Here is a 17,023-nt window from a genome sequence, read left to right on the forward strand (position 1 = left end):
AAGAAATTCTACCGCTTCTTCTTCCCATTTGGAGACGGATTGTACCCAAAATAACTGACTTGGCTCTTCACACGGAGATGTACAGCAGAGGGAACACAGGACTGACAAAAAGATTCTGCAACGTCTTGTGTTGTACGATGTATTCACAAACAATTTTTTTTAAATATCATTTTTTGTGGGGGTTCAAAGACTTAAGCATTGATGATGTTAAATATTAACCAAAAATAAATTCCAAACACCTTACGTAATGGGACAAGGCAACTTACACTTTCAATTCACCAAAGATTATACAATGTACGTTATAGAAAAGGGTTGGTCAATTTAAGGGGGACATGAAAATTATTTGAAGTGCTACATTTTTTTAAGAGACTCCCAAGGCAGAACCAAAACTTTCCCAAAATTTGTCTCTGGTGCCTGTCTTTGTACTGGAGTCTATGGTGATCTACGTGTCCCCCATTATGGGTATCAGATCTTTCCTTACCGATGGACTGTACCAAACAGATTTTCCGCAGAAAATTATATCACAGTTACCAAAAATAATTTCCTGTCCACCTAAAAAGCTCACAGCAGCCTCCCTGACTGTATACTTATATGTTTGGAGAATGTAAATGGAATGGATAGTAACAGTGCACCCCCAAATATCAGAGATGTTTCTGTTACTAAATGGTCATTTGAAGTTGGGCTAAGGCATCATGGGATTGAGAAAAAAACAGAAAAGAAATAAAAAAATGTAAAGTTCTAGATGGAGTTTTTAATTTTTATTGAAGATTATAGAGTGAAATATTGTATGTTTGTGCGGGGGGATGGGGGGTTGTCTTTATATTGGAAATCCTCTTCAAGAGGCATAAGGGAGAGAATATAAGGTATCTATAACATAAGCCTATGGTCGAGCATGCACACTGCCACTTTATTGATTGAAGAATTTGATTGGTGAGCGTTGGACTTGGCCAACTTTGGCAGTTCTGTAGACCTTAGAGGGATCGGTAGCATAACTGCTTAACCATGAATATGAGATCCCCATTCTCAAAAATTGGATGGGAACCCAATAGTTGAGGGCCAAAAGTTTAAGCCAAACCTGAACCTAAAACATCTTTTCAGGTATCGAACCCGCCCACCCCCACTGGTAACACTTGAATTGGTACAAGTTCGGGTTTGGGATCACCGCTCTTCAGTAGAAATGAGTGGGCCACATTTTCATTTCTGTCTTTGGTTTGGGTGCGTTCCGTGTGACCTGGAGATATTCCTGGATTGCCGGCCGAACAGCCAGTATGGTGAATTGATGCCCCTGGCCAACTCGCCGTGGCTGTGATCATCCTGAGGTGTCTCCCTGGCCAACCACAGACTTGGTTAGTTGGCCAAGGGCATATATTTGTTGAATTGGCTCTTTGGCCAACTTGCTTGGGACGCACCCGTACCGTGGACCTGAATGAAAAGTTCTCATTTCTACTGGAGTGGATAAGTCCAAACCTGAATGTCTGGTGGAAGCAACCATTGTGGTTCGAGTCCACTCATCTCAATTGAAGATCAAAAACTTATCAACAGGTGAATTTCTCTAATTACAGTGAATTAGTTAATAACTTTTGTAATACATTAAACAAAGCTTAAAAAAAATCTCAGTCTAAATCATAGTTTTCACATATGTTATTTTTAAGGTGATTTACTGTATGAATTTTGTATCTAAATAATAACTAATTTTTTTTTTTTTTTACAAAATTAAAATTCCAACAAATGGATAATCTTTAGTGAATTGAATGTCTCCCAAATTTACTATAATATGATACAAAATTAAAAAAAAAATATATAAAAAAATAAATTAAAAGAAAACTAAAAGTCATTTCAGCACAAGAAAACATTTGGACAAATACCATAACACATGTACATCAGTCTCAAAAGCCAAAGTCAGCTATTTCATAGCGGATACCAATTTTATCATAATTTACCTAAAAGGAACAATCTAAATAATAAATTAAATAATACTTATAAAAAAGCACACCCCAATCCCCCTCCCCCAAAACCAGTTCCCAAAGTCTGAAACTGGCAGAATTATTTTACAGATATAAAAAAAGTTTTTTGTGTTTTTTTTTTACATTTTTTGTAGTTTTTTTTTGTTTTGCTTTTGTGTTTTATTTTTTTTTATCACATTGCTCTCCTTGCACTGAAAAGCGTGCAGCATACTGTGATGTATGACCCACAATCGTATAGTAATGATCGGCGCGTGTACATCCTTGCAATACAACGAGCAGGAGGACAAAAAAGTGGGGAGGGCGGTGACAGACCGAAACAAGTTACAACACTCAGTGCTCACAAAAAATACAGGGAAATGGTGAGAAAATTAGGAGTTTTGGATAATAATTAAATGCAATGTGCAAAACTGTGAAGTACCACGTGGCAACCGATCCACCTCCGCTTTATACTCTAAACTACACTAGAAAAATAAGAAAAAATATTCCATCGGTTACTATGGGGAAGAGACAATTCTGCACATAGCTGAAGCCGAGGAGATGATAAGTAACAAGATAATTTATCCTCGGTGGAATTTTCGTGGTCGGAAGATGTTAATTATCTACTGTATGCAAATTCTTCAGAGTGAACTTTTGAGAATGTTGAGGAATTTTTGATGTCAAAAAGTCTGTTCTGGAACAAACAACCATTATGATTTTTTTTTTTCAATTAAATTGTAAGGATTGTGGTTAATTTTTTTACGATAATAAAAGTTTTCTGGAATACTGTTTGCTCATGTGATGAAAAAAAACTGATTGCAAAAATAGTCCCAAGATTGGACCCGAAAAAAACTATTCTACTTCTACCTGGATAGATACGGTACACTATGGAAATTAGATGTAACACAAAAGTGGGGCCAGTCTTATAGAAAACAGATGAACCCAATATGGGAATTAGATTCCCGGGATGGAACATTCATCAAGGGATTTATTGTGGCTAACAAATTGAATTGGGAAGCAATTTTTCCCCTGCTATGGGCCAATTAACAAGTTGTTTTCGCCTGCGTCTGGATAAACACTGTAGGATTATAGTTTGGACATGATGGAACTGTCATCTATTATGGTACTATAAACCAGTGGCGTAACTTGAAGCTGATGGGCCCCAGTGCAAAGTCTGTGCCAGGCCCCCGACTATAATGTATAGCACTAGTGTTTTTATATGGGAAAGTGAGACCTTATGGGCCCTTTAAGCCTCTTGGGCCCAGGTGCGACCGCATCTTCTGCACCCCCTCAAGTTACGCCCCTGCTATAAACCTACTATGAAGAAAATATTTGGAAAATGACTAGTGATGAGTGGACCCATTCAAGTTCTCCAAGTTCAGCTAAGTATTGTACAAAAGTTCAGTTTTGGTATCTAACCCCCCAATGGGTAACACCCATTTACGCTCGTAACACCGACAGATGCTGGAACCAATCGTGGGTGTGACCGTGGGGGTGAGCCCCAATGCCGAACTTAAACTTCTGGCTGAAATCCGGGTTTGGGGACTAAACTAGCAATTCCGACCTGTTGAGTGTACCATGAATCCTCCCTAACAGACTCACAACCCAAGACTCTATTGCTAACCCCTTTTGTGGGCAAAGAGTTTTTAGAAGTTAAGGTAATTTTATTAAAAAATTTAAGTCATGTAAGAATAAATATTCCTGAAAACAATGTGTAACGGAAAGTCTCATAGGACAATTCAAGCAAAGTCAGACTGGGAAACTGTGAGCCCATCAGAGGTATTGATGCTGGGCCCATGTTCTACCAACAATGACCCATGCAGAACATATCATAAAGAATATATAACAATCTATGATATTTGTGAATCACCTCATAAGACATTGGTCATAAGTCAAGTGATTTCCCCAAATGGGTCATCTCCAAATGGGTTTGTCTTCTGCTCGACCTTTAGGGTCCATTATAATGTTACAGAGCATGGGCCTTTTGGAGGAGTTTTGGTCTACCTCTGGTACTCAGGAGGGCCAGTCCAACCATGGAGTCAAGTATTAAAGGCAGTAATACCAATCATAATTAAAGGGGTTCGCCACTTTGGAAAATCCCTACTTGTAAGACAAGGGTCCATTTCCCTAAATTGATGAAGCACAGATTGAACACAAGATTGAAACCAAGAGCACAGTTATTAATATTAGGCTCATAGTCATTGAATGGGGCAGCAATATACACGCTCAACTTGTTTCTCCATCAGTTAGATGGAAACATATCCCTATTTATCGAATCATGGTGGAGAATCATGTGTCACATAGGTGCAGCCTTCAAGGTTACTAAATACCATAGACATTCGATAAATCCATAAACTAAATATGAGTTGACAACATGACGGCCATTGTCTAAACTAACAGAGTTTATAAACAATTCATGAAAATAAAAATATGTTCTCAAAAATCTTCTCCATCCCTCCACCCACTGTTCTAATAAGTAGGTGTATACCCAGTGACCACCAATACAATTCATTTAAAGAACTTTTCCAATCGAAACGGTAGAATGGAATTTTTCTGACTTTTGACACTACTGGATGTAAAGATCAGAAAAGTAGCAAGACCTCGGCTCCTGTTTGCCACTAGTCACTGTATGATGTATGGTATCAATTTTATAGAGACGATAACAGACAGTGCCCCGTACCCACTCATCTGTGCTTCATCGCTACTGTGGAGCATGAGACATAAATCATAACCAGAGGAACATCCCAGGTCAAAGAATTGTTCTCTAGAATTACGTCTTCTTGGTCAATCTCTGTGACAACAGGAAAATAGACCCAATATTATACCTTGTGCTGCTCTACGACTTCTTTTTCCAAAAAGTTGATCCTAATTGTTAATAGAATAGCCCAAAAAGACTAATTGTTTACTGAGTATGAGCCTCATCTCTTAGGTGACATTAAGGATCAATCTATGATACAATATATGTAGTAGGTTTTTTTGGGGGTCTTCTATTTTTGTACATCAAAACCAAAAATTAGAATTGAAATCTGCAATTATGTAACATTTACAATGATCAATGGAATCCACCAGTTTGAGACACAGCTGAGCCATCTGGACAAGTAAGTCTTTTAAAAAAAGACTACTGTATTATGGCAAATTTTTTACATTTTTTTGCAAACAGATTCTTTATGAATGAGATAGAAATATGAAACCATGGAACTATGGAGGCATACAGGTGTGCAGTTGAACATAGATGTCTAAAGGTGCCATATTACAGGAACACTTGTATGCAGTCGAATGCCCTAATTCTACGACATGTTGGCCACCCCCATTAAACAGTATAAAAAAAAGTCACAGGACTCAATAATAAATCGGACCCCTTTAACATAGCTTCCAAAGTTTTTGTGACCATCGGGTTGTGCCAAGTTCCATAGGACTCTGTTTATATGGATGTTCCATACACTATGGTGGGTTCTGCTATATTTGGGGGAAAAGATCAGTTTTCTGCACATCCTGTAAAGGCCAAGGCAAGGTGGCATGTTGGCAGCTCCCTGGCACCCAACAATCAGGACCCTCTTATAACCTTTCCTAGTTTTATGACGTCTGGTGGAGTCTATACAACTAGGTTTGCATCAGTAGAGAAGGATCTATATTGCGTATGGACCTGAAAACTCAACTTTTGTGTCTTCAGTGAACAAGTGTCACACCATGATGGAAGTTCTTCTTCTTGCTCTTGGAGCACCATGTTGCCTAGACTTTCCTTTATATGGGGAACCCCTTTAAATGCAAAAAAAATCCTTAATGTAAAGAAAGAATGCGATTAAATACGTTCTGCATCAATAATTGTAGACTTGTAGGTCTTCTTCCTTCTTTCGACCTCTTTTCTTGGGAGTTTCTGTATATCTTTATGAGTCCTATACTACAACTTCTTCACATGATTTTCAAAATAAAAGCTTTACCTAAAAAAATTTACAATTGAGTAAAAAAAATAAAAATCCACCTTTAAGTCCTACACCCTCCCTAAACCCATGGCTAATGAAGATGGAATAAATTTATCTTGGAGCTGGAGTTATAGACCGGGCTTGACGTAATGGTGTTGTCAGGGTCTGAAGTGCCTGTGGAAGAGTCTTTGACACAAAATCCTTACATTGATTTCCGTGAAAGTAAAGAACAGATAAAACCATTCTGTGGTGATGAGTCGATGCACAACGTCTTGAGAATTCTTGCAAGTATTAAATCCGTGGATGGGAAAGGCTTGTGGGTCTGTCCGTTTTAATGGGCAAAGACTGACGGTGAAACACTGGTATGCTGCAACATTCCTGGGTGTCCCATTAACTCCTTGGCTTCAGAGGGAGCTAAACTACATTGCTCTGCAATGCTTTCCAGGCCCCCATCAGCAGCAAAAAGAGTTAATTTTTTCCCCCCCGAGGCAGTTAGAAAGCAGAGCCTGTGATAGCATTGAGCTGCTTCATCAAACCTTCCAAGCTGGCCATTTGCTCACTAAGGTCGTCTTGCTCGTATACCTGAAAATACAAAAAAAATCCCCATCAGTTAAAGATTTTCCAAAAGTGTGTTATAATATAGAGACCCCCCCACCCACCCTATTTATCACAAGAACCGGGGTTTACTTGCATTTGTCTGAGAGGGAGTAGCCATCGAGAGGGACCGTTGAGAATGACAAATGACAATAGGCTAATGACTAGGCTATCGTAGGTGGTCCAATACACATCTAACCAGCGATAGTTATGATCTGCTTGAAAGCCAACGCCATTCGAGTAGAGGGCATGGGACCACTTGTTCTCATGAACAGTGGGGTCCCGAGGTCAATCACAATTCTAAAAAAGGTTATGATTCTGGGACAGTCACAGTTTTAGAGCATATAGTAATCGTATTATAGCAATTGCCACCTCCTCTACTTCCATAGAAGTGGCTTGAGGGATGTACTTGAGGACACTTGTGGGTCCCTGTTAATTGCTGAGGGTCTAAGTAGTAGAAGTGACATGAATCAGTGATCCCTCTATATATTTTCTGAACTCCAGCCGGCATAGCATCCCGAGTCTGGAGAACAAAAAGATATTGGCTGCACCCTAGACTAGTGATGGCGAACCTTTTAGAGATCGAGTGCCCAAAATGAGACCCAAAACACACTAGCTTTTCCCAAAGTGCAAACACAGCAATTTGGGCAGTAACAAACTTATTGCTACCAGAATCTTTGAACTCCAATCCGACCCTGTCCACACCTTCTCACTCTTCGGACAGGACCATTCACCGCAGGATGGGTCACTTAAAAATAGCAGGGCACTATTATCGGACTGCCTGAGACTGCAGGAAGGTGCAATGTCAGGCAAACTCTGTGACTGGGAGACAGCCCGTGTGCCCACAGAGAGGCCTCCGAGTGCCATCTTTGGCACCAGTGCCATAGGTTCGCCACCACTGCCCTAGACCATTACTTTATAGGTCCAAAACTAGACTTGTGCCTTAAGCTAAGCACAACCTAACCAGTTGAACATTAACCAATCACATTTCACATTCCCAACTGGACAATATTACCCTATGAGCGCTGTTTTGTTTTGTCTCGTCTACCTCTGCTATTTGTCTTATCCTCTAGATAAGTTTAGATACAGGGGAAAACCCTTAAAAACAGAGATATCGTTTGTCACCAGTATTGGTCCAACTTGAACTACTTGAACTTGATGGACCCCCATGTAAAATTGTAACTGAGCTCCCGACTATCATCTATTGATCCAGAGTCAGGTGTGATTGCAACCTAGGCACCATGGCCAGTGGTTCAATATAATTTAATGGTCTTGAAAAAAAATTACTCAATGGGATCAACAGTGAGTGGTCGAGGAAGCTCCTCCCAGGGAAAGAAGTCATCTGAGTTCCCACCACGATGATATGACGTGTGATTCCTAGATCCCCGGCTGGCATCTATGTTAATGTAGCTTCTAATATAATGGGATGTGACACATTCTTCATGTTTTTGATGTGACTCTGTGATAAATGATCAGTCATTAGACATTTCAGGCTGGTGTCTTACACTGGCAGGGTCTTCTGTGTGTTTATGACTTTCCTCTGACACTTCTGGAGCAGTCGGTACTGATACAGGAAGAAGCGGAGACCTTGCTTTTCCCGCTAGCCCCAGCGACGCCGTCTTCACTTGCGGTTTGGGTAAACTGGCCCCTAGGATCATGAACAAAAACTTGTTGTAAATAGAGATTACAATTTCCATAAACATCATATTTACACCTGAAAATAAAACTTCTATGAACTTTATGGACTTGTACTTTATTGCTTTTGTAACATTTTTAAATCTTTCCTTTTATTCACCTTATATTTTAGGGATATCCCTACATCACATGACCAGGGATATATAATGAGCTATGCACTTGTATGAGATCACATGACCAGGGATATAGCGAGCTGTGTGTCTCTATGACATCATATGAGGATGGATATAACAAGTAGTGCACTTGTGTGACATCACATGACTAGGGATACAAGTTGTGCACCTGTGTGGCATCACATGACCAGGCATATAACGAGCCGTGCACCTGTGTGACATCACATGACAAGGGATATAACGAGCCGTGCATCTGTATGACATCACATGACCAGGGATATAACGAGCCATGCATCTGTATGACATCACATGACCAGGGATATAACGAGCCGTGCATCTGTATGACATCACATGACCAGGGATATAACGAGCTGTGCACCTGTATGACATCACATGACCAGGGATATAACGAGCTGTGCACCTGTGTGACATTACATGACTAGGGATATAACAAGCTGTGCACCTGTGTGACATCACATGACCAGGGATATAACAAGCTGTGCACCTGTGTGACATCACATGACTAGGGATACAAGTCGTGCACCTGTGTGGCATCACATGACCAGGGATATAACGAGCCATGCACCTGTATGACATCACATGACCAGGGATATAACGAGCCATGCATCTGTATGACATCACATGACCAGGGATATAACGAGATGTGCACCTGTGTGACATCACATGACCAGGGATAAAATAAGACAAGCACCTATGTTTGACGTCACATAACAGGGACATTAACAATGAGGCTTCTTCTTAAATTACAGGAAGCAGAGAACTAGATATCTTGAAGAATTAATTCCGAAAGTATACTGGAAAATTATATTTAACTTAAAAGCCGTATTCCCACGAAGACAAGATTCTTAAATATACTCAGGATAACAAAATAACACATTCTCTAATTCACTGTTATAACCAAAAACACAGCATTTCACAGGTATAATTCCAACCTGTCTCTATCAGTCCTGGTGTTTACAAGTTTGGTTATCCCTGGATATGACTGTAGATCTTCTGACTATGGTCGGGTCTTCTAATGAATAGCTTCTCCTGCACTGCAGTGCTTTATGCCTCCTGCTCCTCCTGCACTGCATTACAAGATCAGCTCAGACACAGGCACTTCCTGTCAGCAAGCAGCAGTGTGCAGAGACCTACTCTACAATCTATATACAGACAAGGTCTTATAGAGGCATATAAAAGATCTTACTGTGTGTGTTATAGGTGAGCTGTAGCAGAGCTGAGAGTGTCATTGTATGTTATATCCATCTCATGGATCTCATTACCTCTTATCTCTGATCTGTCTCATCTCTCTTTTTCTGTGTCAGATACTAGTACAATGTTCAGAAGCTAAAGAAAAGTGTAGATAAACCTGTACCCTAATAATCTAAGCACATTGTCAGCACACAGCATCTCACAGCACAGAGGGATCATGAAGTGTCTGCTTAGAGACTCTTACACTGACCATCATTGAGTGATAGGAGCTAAAACACCAATAACACTGAGTAATATTGTAAAGTAAGGGGTTAGTATGATCTTTATTGTGTTAACATCACTAGGGGATTAGAATTTGAGAACTTTCTTTCATGGGAAAACCCCTTTGATCTGCAATACCAACCGCAGCCCATTGCCAGGATATGTTCCATACAGAAAATTCCTTTAATACTGTGACAATTTAGGTCGAGCCGTCTTGGTAAAAAACCCTAAAATGTTATATACTTAGTGGAGTTATCCTTTAATAAACCATTTTTTTCCCATAATTCCTTTCCTATAATAACTTCTTTATTTGATACAAAAAAAGGACCAGAGAAGTTATTGTTATCTCGAAGCATCGGGTCTATGTAATGTATTATGAAGACTTAAGTCCCAGTTAAAATATGCAGATGGCAGCGTTTAGCATTTGCGCTGGCAGCCATCACGCTAATGATACTAATACCCTTTTTATTATAATCAGGGGGAAGCTTTTTCATCACTTATTAGCTTGTCCTATTCAGCGCTGATGCTTATGTCAGCAAACCTGGTAGCAACAAATTATTGGTGTAATTGTGTAAAGTGTAAACCACTCGGAGGGCGAAACGACGCGACGAGGCGCTAACATCTTCAATGGGCGCATGTCCACAGCGGAGGATCAGAGGATCTGTCCTTATATAATCTAATACTGGAGTTTACACCGGTTATTATCTCCCGTCCGCTGGCAAAAGTAAAATGTCACAATGTAAAAGACTCTGCAAGTAAAGGGAATTAATTCGACTTGTGCCTTGGCTCGTGTGCCAGGAACGCTCGCTTGTCATCCCAACTAATTACTAGGAGCAGGATAGTCAGCAGCGGGAGGCGAAATGGGGAATAAATACATAATGAGATTGTGTTGCCATTTGGTCTGAAGACTGTAGGCTGCCAATATATAACATCCAATTCTTGAGGAAATCAAGCGGCTGCCAACTATTGTACAAACAAACACGGCGAGGAAAGGAATAGAGATTACTATTCATCCAGAAAATTCTGTTTGAGGCCTGAACTCAAAACTCTGGGTGGCTTTTAGTAGTTTACAAAGTACAAATACGGCCAAACTATAACCGGTATAGATGACCAGAGGACAAATACATGAATATACCCAGTACAGATATCCAGAGCACAGATATTATATACTAAGTGCAAATGTCCAAGCTATATCCAATGTACATAACCCGAGGAAGACTGACCAGGCTATACCCAGCACAACTGACTAGGCTATACCCAGCACAAATGACATGGCTATACCCAGCACAACTGACCAGGCTATACCCAGCACAACTGATCAGGCTATACCCAGCACAACTGATCAGGCTATACCCAGCACAACTGATCAGGCTATACCAAGCACAAAATATTAGGCTATACCCAGCACAAATGACCAGGCTATACCCAGCACAAATGACCAGGCTATACCAAGAACAATTGACCAGACTATACCAAGCACACTTACCTAGGCTATACCCCGCACAAATGACTAGGCTATACCAAGCACAACTGACCAGGCTATACCCAGCACAACTGACCAGGCAATACCCAGCAAAAATGACCAGGTTATACCCAGCACAACTGACCAGGCTATACCAAGCACACTTACCTAAGCTATACCAAGCTCAACTGACCAGGCTATAGCAAGCACACCTGATCAGGCTATACCAAGCACACCTGATCAGGCTATACCAAGCACACCTGATCAGGCTATACCAAGCACAATTACCTAGGCTATACCCAGCACAAATGACCAGGCTATACCAAGCGCACATGACCAGACTATACCCAGCACAACTGACTAGGCTTTACCAAGCACAAATGACAAGGCTATACCCAGCAAAAATTATTAGGCTATACCCAGCACACCTGACCAGGCTATACCCAGCACAACTGATCAGGCTATACCAAGCACAATTATCTAGGCTATACCAAGCACACTTACCTAGGCTATACCCAGCACAAATGACCAGGCTATACCAAGCACAACTGACCAGGCTATACCAAGCACAACTGACCAGGCTATACCAAGCACAACTAACCAGGCTATACCAAGCACAACTGACCAGGCTATACCAAGCACAACTAACCAGGCTATACCAAGCACAACTGACCAGGCTATACCAAGCACAACTGACCAGGCTATACCAAGCACAACTGACCAGGCTATACCAAGCACAAATTATTAGGCTATACCCAGCACAACTGATCAGGCTATACCAAGCACAAATGACCAGGCTATACCAAGCACAAATTATTAGGTTACACCCAGCACAAATGACCAGGCTATACCAAGCACAATTATCTAGGCTATACCCATCACAAATGACCAGGCTATACCAAGCACACCTGATCAGGCTTTACCAAGCACAATTACCTAGGCTATACCCAGCACAAATGACCAGGCTATACCAAGAGCACATGACCAGGCTATAACCAGCACAACTGACCAGGCTATACCAAGCACAACTGACCAGGCTATACCCAGCACAACTTCCCAGACTATACTCATTACCAAATGACCATAGTGCTACTAACTAAGCCAAACCAAATACCAGTTAAATGGATAAACCAGGTAAAAATTGTCCTGAGTCTACATCAAATAGCAGATAATAAGGCTAAATGCAGCACAATACAAATAACCAATAGCAATGTATTTTTTTTCTTTTGAGGGAAGAATTATTTTGCATACCTATTAACTTATAGCCTAGTCACCATGCCCCAAACCTACAAGGGGCAACATCAGTTGCATAGAGCTCGCATTGTGTCAGAGACGCGGATGCAACAAGCAGCTAGGCGGGTATGCAGGGGCTACTGGGGGCGTGGAGTAGCCTTCCCCCCATGGAGCTGTCTCAGGCTACTCCACGCCTCCAGTAGCCTCTGAAATAAATTTGCATATACACGGATTAAAGTTTATTTAATCCATGTTTGTCCCAGAGTTAGGGACAAACATGATGCAGCTGTTGCAGGGACGGGGAATCTACCATGGGGAATCTTTTCAGAAAGTAGATTCCCCATGCCAGATTTCCTTTAATCCAGGATCTTCAACGAGTAGGTTGTTGACAGGTTATTATCCCTGTTTCTTGGGTCAAGTGTGTGAACTAGTCATCGACCCACATTTATCAAACACAGTGCAGTGTGTACGACGTGCAGTGTCCTGTGTAGTGTGCAGGGGGCACCAGATTCAGGATTTTTGGTGCACGTTCTTCATGAATCTGGCGCCCCCAGCACTGCTCCTCTAGAGTGCACCAATTTTTTCATGGGAAACCTTTAACATGGGGCGTGCAGCACAATTCTGTCAGATAAATGTGGTGCGCAGTCCGACTATGTACCGGAACGCCCCCTTCAATGCAGAAATTTGTGTTGTGTATATTGCGGACACATTATAAAAACATGTGCAAGCAATTTGCACTGAAAGGAACGTGGAGACAAAGTCAGACAAAAAACTGCTGCAGAGGCTTTAATAAATGTGGGCCATTATGCTTGGATCATTGCATCATTTATTGAATAAACTACTACAATGTTTGGGAAGTATGAAGGGGACTCCCTAGATGCAGACACCACCACCTGTTGTATATTGTTAGCATCACGCTATATATACATCTACAGGGGATGCACATTGATTTACAGGGAAGTCACCATGGTAATACAAAGAATGGGGCAAGGACCCAGAAAAAGTGGTCTAGTAATAAGGACCTCTTCCACGGTGAGTACTGATGAGGACCTTTTCCACAGTGAGTACTGAGGACCTCTTCCACACCGAGTAATGATGAGGACCTCTTCCACAGTGAGTAATGATGAGGACCTCTTCCACAGTGAGTAATGATGAGGACCTCTTCCACAGTGAGTAATGATGAGGACCTTTTCCACAGTGAGTACTGAGGAGGACCTCTTCCACACCGAGTAATGATGAGGACCTCTTCCACACCGAGTAATGATGAGGACCTCTTCAACAGTGAGTAATGATGAGGACCTCTTCCACAGTGAGTAATGATGAGGACCTCTTCCACACCGAGTAATGATGAGGACCTCTTCCGCAGTGAGAACTAATGAGGATCTCTTCCACAGTAAGTACTGATGAGGACCTCTTCCGCACTGAGTAATGATGAGGACCTCTTCCGCAGTGAGTACTGATGGGGACCTCTTCCACAGTGAGTAATGATGAGGACCTCTTCCACAGTGTGTTCTGATGAGGACCTCTTCCACACTGAGTAATGATGAGGACCTCTTCCACAGTGAGTACTGATGAGGACTTCTTCCACACTGAGTAATGATGAGGACCTCTTCCGCAGTGAGAACTGATGAGGACCTCTTCCACAGTGAGTACTGATGAGGACCTCTTCCGCAGTGAGTACTGATGGGGACCTCTTCCACACTGAGTAATGATGAGGACCTCTTCCACAGTGAGTAATGATGAGGACCTCTTCTACACTGAGTAATGATGAGGACCTCTTCCACAGTGACAACTGATGAGGACCTCTGCCGCAGTGAGTACTGATGAGGACCTCTTACACAGTGAGTACTGATGAGGACCTCTTCCACAGTAAGTACTGATGAGGACTTCTTCCACACTGAGTAATGATGAGGACCTCTTCCACAGTGTGTATTGATGAGAACCTCTTCCACAGTGGGTACTAATGAAGACCTTTTCCACATTGAGTAATGATGAGGACCTCTTCCACACTGAGTAATTATGAGGACCTCTTCCACAGTGTGTATTGATGAAAACCTCTTCCACAGTGGGTACTAATGAAGACCTCTTCCACACTGAGTACTGATGAGGACCTCTTTCACTGTGTGTATTGATGAGGACCTCTTTCACAGTGAGAACTGATGAGGACCTCTTGCAAAATAGTTAAAATGGGGTCGGGCATTGACTCACATGGTAATCACCTACAGGTGTCATTTTAAAGAGAAATTACTTTGTTCTTAAGGAATGCAAATTTTTTATACCTTTTCAGTGCTACCTATAACTATAACTCCTCCAGGTTTTGGACAATTTCTGGTTGTAAGAGTTGCATTGAAGAGCAGAAGATATTGTTACTTTTCCATGCCTTGCTTATGTAGATTTTGTAGTAACAAACACTATGGAGTCATGGAGGCTGCACCTGGCTTGCCCCAGGCCTACAGTCATGAGATTTTGATCAATGACCTCCTCAGTGACTTGTGTATAACCCCTCCATGTACAGCAATAACAATGTCCCTCGTTGTATCATTAACAAAATGTTCTCTGTTTCGGGAGCGGCAGAGTGCATGATAAGCACATTTAAACAATACAAATTATTTTTGGAAAGTGTACATGTGGGTGATGTGCTGATCTTTGCTCTCTGCGTATTGTATTAATATTGCTGATTTTACTATATGAATTGTTCCAAGAAATATGAGAATTTTATATTCTATTCCGGAACGAATGACTGTATAGATCCCCTGTAGGAAAGTGGACCATCGTCACACCCGAATATTACATAACATTCAGTGGCATATGGACATCAGTGTGGGATAGTGAGGCCCATGAGCTCTACAACCCATCTTTGATAAGAGGCAACATGGAAGGCTCCTTGGCCCAATGTCTCCACTGATACCATGTGACATTTTTAGTTCTGATGTCTTTTTTTACTGCCTAGGAGCCTTATGGTCCCTTCAAGCTCTACGGGGGCATCGTGAGGAATAGTGGTCAACTGAACGATAGGTAGATGTAGTGGTCAACTTACTACCCTGGTGCCGAGACACCTCACATGCATTAGGCCACTGATGGCGAACCTTTTAGCAACCGAGTGCCCAAACTACAAACCAAAATCCACCTCATTTATCGCGAAGTGCCAACCAAAAGGAGAGCAGTATCTTATTGCTCCCTGTTCTTCAACAACATTCAATCTTACTGGGTTCATGAGGACACCAACACAGTAGAAAGAACACATCATTTTAGCTTATTTCCAGTGTCCCTCTGTACACAGAGAATCATGGGGCCAGCAGGAGGCCCTCCAAAGATAATTCGGCCCTGTCTACACATTCTCCCTCTTCCTACAGTCCCAAGTAGCCAAGTAAGTCACTTTAAAATATCACTGAAAGCAGCATCTTTTAAGTTGCTTGGAACTACAGGAGAATTCCTTGAGTCCTGTGTGGTGTGCTGGGGCGATGGCCCGGGTGCCCACAGAAAGGGCTCTGAGTGCCGCCTCTGGCATCCGTGCCATAGGTTCGCCACCACTGCATTAGGCAATACCTTATAAATGGACTATTGTGGGTAGGGGTCCTTTGTAGGTAGGGTTCTAGGGGCTTCAGTTTTCATCGGTAGCTTGACTGTTCTTCATAAGGAGGAACTGACATTACTAAACTATCTAAACTAACTAAATTACTATAACTTACACACAGGTTTTAGATGGGTTTTCTTACGTTTACAGGATATGCCAAAATTGTGTGACTGATGACTGCCCCCACTCTAGTCCAAACTAGAAGTCACTCAACCACTGTCTAACCTGGTGTATTCAGTGGGATGTTGGACAGACAGAGAACCGTCCTGTGCCCTCTTTCAATTCACATCTATGACTTCTATGACTTCACCAGAACTGAACATAGAGAGCGCCATCATGTGTCACTCGTTGTCCAAAAATTCTAAATATGGATATGGGAGTCTTCAACCAGAGGGACAGGTGGACCTCAGCTCTGGAGATCCTGTAGTTGTCGGTCTTCAATCTTTTAGATATTATTTGCATATGTCTAAGATGGATAAACCCCTTTAAGCTGTGTATTAAGTTAATATTAAATTCTATGTGCAGTGTTTGGAATAGTCCTATGGTTGAGAACTACTATCTCGCAAAACCAAAAATTTCGAAAACAGCCTCATCTCAGTGAAACACATAACAACAAATGTTAAAAAGTTCCCTTTGTCCTAATATATTTTATCGTCTGTAGGAAGAAGAGTAATTTCAGATGTAAATCCTTTTGATGAACAATCCCTTTAAATCGTGAACTAACACTGTGGTACAATGATTTCCTTGGACAAGCCGGTTTAGGTAACCTCCTGACATGTCTCAGATACCCCCCCCCCCCACCCCAATCTCCTTCACTTTTCTGATGAGCCGTTATCGGCTTCGATGATTACTCTGCCTGTTTAATATTGATATTACAAATTGATTTCCGAGCCGTGAATAAGTTAAGCCTGAGAGAAATGACATTTGCGGAGGATTAAACCTATATTTGCGTTGACAAAATATATCGTCTCCTTTCAAGCTCCTGCATTTAGATTGCGCTCGGCTGACAGTTCTGGAAA

General features: G+C 41.6%; 1 protein-coding gene across 7 annotated transcripts in view; it reads right to left on the reverse strand.

Annotated features, from left to right (window-relative positions):
* Positions 1 to 2,098: 2,098 nt before the first annotated feature.
* DCC (DCC netrin 1 receptor) overlaps positions 2,099 to 17,023 on the reverse strand; it is a 583,792-nt gene continuing 568,867 nt past the window's right edge. For all 7 annotated transcript variants that reach the window (XM_072134166.1, XM_072134174.1, XM_072134157.1 and 4 more), the window contains exons 28-29: positions 7,960 to 8,102; positions 2,099 to 6,442 (exon numbers count right to left, since the gene is read on the reverse strand). In XM_072134166.1, coding sequence (XP_071990267.1) covers positions 6,353 to 6,442; positions 7,960 to 8,102 — 233 coding nt within the window. In that variant the 3' untranslated portion in view covers positions 2,099 to 6,352. The remainder of the gene's footprint in view (positions 6,443 to 7,959; positions 8,103 to 17,023) is intronic.

Source organism: Engystomops pustulosus, chromosome 1 (assembly GCF_040894005.1).
Source record: "Engystomops pustulosus chromosome 1, aEngPut4.maternal, whole genome shotgun sequence".
Classification (NCBI taxonomy): Eukaryota; Metazoa; Chordata; class Amphibia; order Anura; family Leptodactylidae; genus Engystomops; species Engystomops pustulosus.